At 34.1% G+C, this 8,217-nt stretch overlaps 1 protein-coding gene across 1 annotated transcript in view; it reads right to left on the minus strand.

Annotated features, from left to right (window-relative positions):
- The window catches only part of Ncc69 (sodium chloride cotransporter 69), a 135,593-nt gene extending 134,342 nt beyond the window's left edge, over positions 1-1,251 (minus strand). Inside the window, exon 1 of the mRNA XM_085945873.1 lies at positions 431-1,251. Within this exon, the coding sequence (XP_085801999.1) occupies positions 431-892 (462 nt within the window). The 5' untranslated portion in view covers positions 893-1,251. The remainder of the gene's footprint in view (positions 1-430) is intronic.
- Positions 1,252-8,217: the final 6,966 nt, after the last annotated feature.

The following is an 8,217-nucleotide window of genomic DNA, read 5'->3' on the forward strand; positions in this document are numbered from 1 at the left end:
TTCCTAGTAAAAAGTCTGTTAACATAAACTCCACTATGAGCAGGCGCCTATATTATTCTCACCATAAAAGTGAAAATATGAAAGTACTTACTTTTTTTTCAAATCTAAACTGATTCAAAATGTGTACATGCCTATACGCCATTTTTATTATAATATAGGGAATTTGTTTTTCGCTGTCTTCGTGCTTCAGAACACAATAATGTATTTTGTAAATTTTAAATAACTTTGAATTTAAATTTAAATTCTATAATAGTGTAGGTACTAACAATTTATTAATAGTCGAAATTGTTTAATCATACAAAATAAATTTTGTAGAAATATTACATAGGTACCTACATAAAATATATTATTATGATTTGTCTTTTAACAATATTCCCATTGTAGATTTACATATACATCTGCACGAATTAGAATGTAATAAGAATCATACCTGAAATCTAGTCGTGGAGGGATTATCCTTGAATCTCGAAGGTTTCTCCGTATTCCTGAAACTACTCTTCGTAATCTTAGCTCTGTTAGCTGCGGGCACAATTTTGACGTTTTCAGAAACATCTTCAAACTTGTCTCCAAGTTCAGGCTTAGAGTTATCTCTCTCGATGGGCTTAAATATCAATCCTTGCTCGGCATCATCTCCTTCTGGCTTGTCAACGTTTGGAAACTCAGAATACTTGGCATTGCCATTGGTAGCCATCGATTTGGCAGAACTGATCTTTCGAAATCTTCCGATAATGACATCGCTCTCAGGATTGTCAGGATTTTTACTGACTGAAACTTCCGGGGACAACTGTTCGGGAGAACTTTTCCCTTGTTTGGTGTTATTTTTCAGTTGGTCCATTTCTATGGATTTCTTCGGGTCCGCAGTCGAATTACGCGGTGAGTCTTTCGAAAACATTTTACAAATTTATTGTAACACGAAACAATTCTTAAATTAACTTTTACAGGTTAAAAATAACAGTATGCATCTTTCTTCTAACCGCCGTAGTTAAAAAGAAAGAAAAACACTACAAACTGCTTATTCGAAATTCGAATCGAATTTGACGTTTAAATTTATTATGAACACATTAATGTTCCAACACTACAAAAATGTATAATTAATTTACTTCCAAGATTTCCCTAAGGAATTATTATTTGTATTTATGTAAACACAGAAAGCCGGCTAGGGATGTGAAACAGCAAACACGTGAATAAAAGTTGTTACTTTGACGGCAATACCGCGCCACAACCGAACGAACAGCAATCGCGGGATTGACTAAACGTAAACTCAAAGCTGTCTGGCTGACCGCTGAAAGCAACGACTGTACGTACAGAAACTGTACCTACTCGCATCTAGACAAATTCGACTGAAAAGGTAGTCGACTCATACTGAAACTAAAATCACTTGCATTTACCATGAAAACTCAGAGGAGGCCGGGGCAAAATGTAACGCATTTCTGATTGCTTCTAACATGGGTTTATTATTGATCTGCTATGCGACGATGCCATACAAAATATATTAGTAGGTATCAGGTAAAACAAATTAAATACCTTATGCACTTGTGTTTTTAACCAATATAAGAATAATACAATATTTGAAAGTTTATAACACTTAAAATTATTTAGAATTTAGATTATAAATTCGTTTACTTATGATAAAATTAAACATTACTATAACTAACTAACCCCTAACTAAAGCATAGATATACAGTTTCAATATTGGAAACTGAATAATTCAAATTTATTTATTTAAACGATGCTTGAAATTTACATTACATAATATTATAAATTCACGACGTTTGCAATGACACGAAAAAAATAAAGAAAATTAATAACATTTTCAAAATACTTTAATCGATATTATTAAAAAAAAAAAAAAAATACAAAATCGTAAAAAAAATGTAAAATATAAATAGAACATTTCTTAAAGATTTATAAATATTATCAACCTAAACTCACCTCACCTCACGTAAATGGAACCCATAAATATGCGCTATAACTGCATTCAACGATTTCGTTGAAAACAGTTATTACCCCTCTTCCCACCAATAGGTATTATCTCTTTTTAATCTGTTCTGAGGCATTATCCAATGGGATGTTAGTTCTGCACTCATAAATAATAACTGTACGTGGTTTGGAGTTATGACAAATTATGCCATGTCTGTTTACGGCAAAAAAGGAATTACAGTTAAATTTTGGAAAAAAATCAGCAGTAGGTATGTATGTTTATATTTTTAAGTGGTCATACATTCTACTGTTATGTTATAAGTTATAAGATAAGAACAAACGTTTCATTTAAAAGATTTATTTAATACTAGCTGAGCCAGCTGGCGGTCGCCAGGCTAGGTCTTGCAGACGGCTTGGCGGTGTTGGATTTTAATATAATTTGTGAAGTATGCATAGATGGCGCCATAGTTTTCTCTTCGGGATGGGTTTTTTATTCACGTCAGACAGTTTGACATTTCGCTGATAGTAGTAGAATGAGGTTGCGGAATCCTTCATCCAGCAGTGGGTTGATCCTAGTTGATGATGATGATGATAACGATACGAATATGTAGATAAATATAATATCACCTATTTTGATAAATACAGCAATTCAAATGACAGAAAGGAGTAGAATCAGGGTAGGGAGGTCTTTATCCAGCAGTGGATTGGTTCAGGTCGATGATTATGATGACGATATGAATATGAGGATAAATATAATATCACCGATTTTGATAAATACAGGAATTCAAATGACAGAAAGGAATAGAATCAGGCTAGGGAGGCCTTTTTCCAGCAGTGGATTGATCCTGGTTGATAATGATTTAAATAATATGTATAACACCAATTATTGTTGAATACCTTTTCAATATTCTTGGGTTATATGAGCTAATTGAATGTATATAAGTTTCATTGGTTTAGAAAATTATCATTTTAAGCCATAAAAAATGTTACGTTATCAAATTTTGAAATAATATTCTATGGTTGATCCAGTGTTGCCATGTCTACTGAAATTTCAGTAGACCAACTGATATTTTTTGCCAATATACTGAATTTTTTATTTTTTTTCGAAATTCAAGAAATCTACTGATATTTGTGTTTCTCCATAACTGTAAATTAACTGATGAATTAATATAATTAGTTATTGTTATTCTTATTAGTTTTAAATCATATCTAATAAACCACATTTTTCAAAATTGATATTTTATGAAATCTATTGAATTTTTTGTCAAAATCTACTGAAATTTTAATTTTCGACTTGCCAACACTGGGTTGATCGCTTAGTCAGTGTTGCCATGTCTACTGAAATTTAAGTAGATCTACTGAAATTCTTGCCAGGAAAAGAAGAAATAATTATGATTATGAAAGACACTTGTGAGATTATGTCAATATGCACGCTTTCACCAAACACAATCGTTGAATTTCATACATTTTTGTCAAGCTACTGTTATTTTGAAGAAAAAATCAAAAAATCTACTGAACTTTGAAAATTTTAGTTGGCAACACTGGTTGATACCTTTTAAATATTTTTGGGTTATAATGAGCTAATTAAATGTATATAAGTTTCATTGGTTCAAAAAAAAATTCATTCAACAGCCTTACAAAAAAAAAAACAAAAGTGACATCAAATTTTGAAATATTATTCTTTGCGTTGAAATGACGATACGTGCGCGCCCGCAGTGAAACGAAATAAACATTTTTAATGTGAATTCGTATAAATGTTATTGTTTATTTGAATAATTATAGTTATCTATAGGTACTTGCTATAAATGTGAGTTATTATATAGTGACGTGCATCTTTAAAATCATTATAAGACGTAAATAATTTCAGCTACAAATTCGTAATGATGAGATGACGGATGATAGTTTTTAAAAGTGATTTTTTTGTGACTGTGTTTAGTTTTATAAAATTGTGCTCACTTCGAAATATAGCCACTCGAATGCATCCGATAAGTAAATATGTGGTGAGTAAATTGGAATAATGTAGTTAAGTATACATAGCGTGATAAATACGTAGTGTCAAAAGACTTCCTTTCCGTCAGAGGTGTAGAAACTTAACTAAAAACAAAGTACTTAATTCATAAAAATTTAAATAAACCAGTTCTAATTGTTTATCGGTTTATCTTATTATGATTAGTTTATGAAAATTGATTGTATATATCGGTTAAAACGCATTTTAAATTTAAGGCGGCCATCTTTGGTTAGTTGGTTTGAGTGTTGCAAACATTGTGAAAAAATAAATTCCCGACATAATCAGTTGTCAATAAAGTGGCGTGTCGCTGGAAAATGTATCGGGAAATGAATAAAAATCACCGACTTCGAGTGGAATTTCGTCAAACGGCTGTCAACTATGGAAAACCCATTTTAAACGATCCGAGAACCGATTTTTTTTAACCCATCGGACATGACGAATAAGGCACACAATCGCTCGCCAAACACCGGGAAAGCTGTAGGATAATAATATATAGGAGATGATGCATCGTTTAATGCGATTTCAAGCAGTTAATCCTTTCTACTTGTGTAACAACAAACTTCGCATTTCAATGATTTCACCAGTACGCAGCACTTAATCACACGTTTAGGTTGTACCTACATTATCTTATCGAATTGTAAATAGTTTTTTTCTATTCAAATTCAATTGATTATTTTTGCTTTACTATATAGGGGATTTTGTGAGGGTGTTTATGAAAAATAAGTCTAAAGGGAGGGGTGGAGTTAAGTCAGTTTGGGAAACTCTGCTAGATTGACCGGAATATAGTTTGCTTCAACCATAATATTATCTCGGGCAAAACATCGAGAGTGTCGACAGCTTCAAAAACCTGGGGGTATACTGATATACACCAGGAGAGATGGCATTTTGCAGAGAGAGCTCGGTATTCGAATGGGAATGGCTAGAGTGACATGCAACTAGATGCGGAGTGTCTGGGACTCAGTATTTTACTCGGTCAAAACCAAATGCCGCCTATTCGGCATTGCATTCTGACGGTGCTGCTACACGGTAGCGAATCATGGCACCTTACGAATGCCGTATACTGAGCTTCAAGAACAGATGTTGGCGACGAATACTGGATATGACTTTAGGAGTAACGAGGAGATAAGAGAACCTGTTAGACCTGGCTTGGTCATGTGCTACAAAATGCTAAAAGAGAACCTCAACCTGGCTTGTCCGTTCTTCAAGCCAACCGGATTCCGGCGTCCTGGAAGTACTATCTATACTCTATAGAAACGATGCAAGAAAATTGGCTAGCGACAAGGATTATTGGAGGCCCTGTGTGGTGTCCATATACTCCAACTAAGATGCGGATATAGCCGAAGAAAAAGATAATATTATCTTGCTAAAGATAATGTTTGGGGTTTTTACTTCTCTCATTTACTTCACAATTCGGGGTGTCAATCGATTTTTTTCTTGTATACCTAATCGAAAATAATGATTTTTTTCTTATTCCATTATATCCGCAATATGTATATATAATTGATTTTATTATTGTATGTATTATGATTATTGTACCTACTCATTGTTTAAGTATGCACACACAGCCAATACAAAATACAATCACGTATAAGATTTCTAATAAATACAAACGCTGCATATTTTGACAATCTAGAAATGTCTCTATGATAGATACGTCGTGGGTGGAATTGAATGACTAAGTGTATTTCGAGCGATTGGGTGTAATTTGAAAGAAATGTGGACTCATAATAAAAGATATTAATTATTCGTCACTGCTTTCATTCATCATCAGACAATAATAATTTGTTCTATTATTAAATAAATACTATTCCGAACAGTGGTGGTTTTTGGTACTTACGTTCGGGCACCGCCATCTTTAGATTAATAAAGCCTGAGCATATTGTTTTGCACAAGCAACGAGTGGTCCACTGCCATACTATTTATTGATAACGTACTTGCCAGCAGAGTTTGGTATTCTATAATGAGTGAAGAGTATAATAATAAGTTATTAGTTATTGTCGCTTAGAATCGACTGTCACATTGAGTATTATGATATTATTATACACACCAGTGGCGAAGGGTGGAGGTAGGCTGTTAAGATCCGCCATAAATAGTGCACATTAACCTTTTTCAGTCAAATGTATTTGTTTTTATTGAAATATGCCTACAATTTACAGATGGTATTCGTGGGTTTTAAAAATCAATTAAACCCTGTCTTAACCAAACCATAATAGTATTGGTATATTTTAGGCGATATGACAAAATTGTGCACATTTTTTCATTGTTACTTATTTGTTTTCGTTAGATTAAGAATACGTATTACACATATTGTTGGTTCATTTTTTAAATTCATCAAGCTATGCCTAAACCAAACTATAATAGATAAAAATTATTATTCTATCTATAAAATATCCAAATGTATGTATGATTTAATTGCATAATTTTAGATATTTTATAGATATACGAGTATTTTTTGACTATTATCTATTATGGCTTGGTTTTCGCGGGGTTTAATTGAATTTAAAAAACTAACCAACACCATCTGTAAAATGTAGTCTTATTTCAATGAAAACAAGTATGTATGACTGACAAAGTTTAGTGTGAAATATTTATGGCGGATCTTAACAGCCTACCTCCACCCTTCGCCACTGTTATACACAGTAGAAGTTTACTTACTTTGATCGTCACTTCCAATTATTAATAACACTATAACACATAACCACTAAATCAGATGAACTCCAAGGTCTCCAAGATACCTTAAAATAATCTGAAACTAAGAATACTCCTACAAATGAACACGACAGACGCGTCAGTATGAGCACACTATAGGCAATGACAGGCAATGACAGGTCATCCATAGACAACGGGAGGGGCGAAAAGTAGGACCAGTCGTGTAATGTATCGGCTTCCTTCTTCAGTGGGCAATGGTTCGGGGCATTGCCAGGTTTGGACCCCCCCCCCTCCTTACCAAAATGTCACGATAAACCGCAATAATTGATTGTTACAAAGCCCACGATGGCCGAGCGGCTTAAGCGTCGGCATATAGCGTCGTGGGTCCCAGGTTCGAATCCTGGGTCTGGCAAGTACGCTTATTGTTTTTCAATTTGTGTTTTTTGAGTCAGAGTATGGACTTGATAGGTTGAGCAAGTGGCTAACATCCATTTCTCGTAAAAACAAAATCTTGTAATACAACCACCACTCTGTGGAGGCCCATATGATCCTCTAAGGATCGAACATGATGAAGTAGTAGTAGATTATTACAAGTACCTACAGTAATTGTTAAGTCGCCAATCGCCATTGGGTAAAATAGATGATTTTTAAGATATCTATACTTTCTTTACGAAGCGACCGTCTCACGTCATTCATAAAAATCCGTCTTTGTGTACCATGTTTCGCATAATGATCTAGTATTTTTAATATTAAGAGCATACTTCAGTGAAACGGTAAATAATTTTCAACTATAGGTGCGACGAAAATTTGGACTCGCTGGCAATCGGAGAGCGAAAGTCGAGCTGTGGACACGTCAATTTGTTTTGTGATGGCGGCGGGGGAATTAATTCTTAAATCGTGTAAAGATGACTGAAAAACGTTAGCCATTTACTTGAAAAAGAAAAAATGTCAATGAATATATTATTATTATTACTAATAGCACAATAAACATAACATAAAATGGCCACAGGTTAAATTTTTATGACAAATTATGTTTTGTTCTGCACGCGTCGTTTGCACAATCTTCGCGTCGCGTAGTCACGATCGTTTTAGACCGTCCCCCAGCTGAAGTATAAGCCTTAAGGGAAAAAACACGAATAATTGATAAGATGATAAGAATATGTTTACACTTTAAGCACCACGATCTCGTAATCTCCCTCCGACCCAAATAATGAGACAAACTTATCGCAGTTTCTAATCGTTTTTTTCGTTCTGGGATAGATAGTCATTGCATTGCTTTCTTTTTGTAGAGCAAGCATGAAAACTTATATTATCCCAAAGATGTTGAAAAAACCTTCTTCTATGGAGATACGAGCCTAAATGTATGAACTTGAAGCAAACAAGTATATCTCGTCCACTGATTAAGTTAGCTACAACTAACTAACTATGAATAATTGCAGGTTCACTTGCAGAGAACTTCACACTAGGGGCCAGTAACGTCCCGTGGGGGTAGGCAGATTGAGCGTCGCTTGGGGGCGGCAGTCACTTAAAGGGCGGCAAATCGAGGAGAATCATTAGGTATATTATATAGAAATAGGTACCAAAACTTAGTACCTAATAACGAAAATATCCTTCGATTAAAAAAATCAGCTCACTGGTTG

This window comes from Rhyacophila brunnea, unplaced genomic scaffold, assembly GCF_057557595.1.
Source record: "Rhyacophila brunnea isolate RB1 unplaced genomic scaffold, BYU_Rbru_1.0 scaffold_19, whole genome shotgun sequence".
Lineage (NCBI taxonomy): Eukaryota > Metazoa > Arthropoda > Insecta > Trichoptera > Rhyacophilidae > Rhyacophila > Rhyacophila brunnea.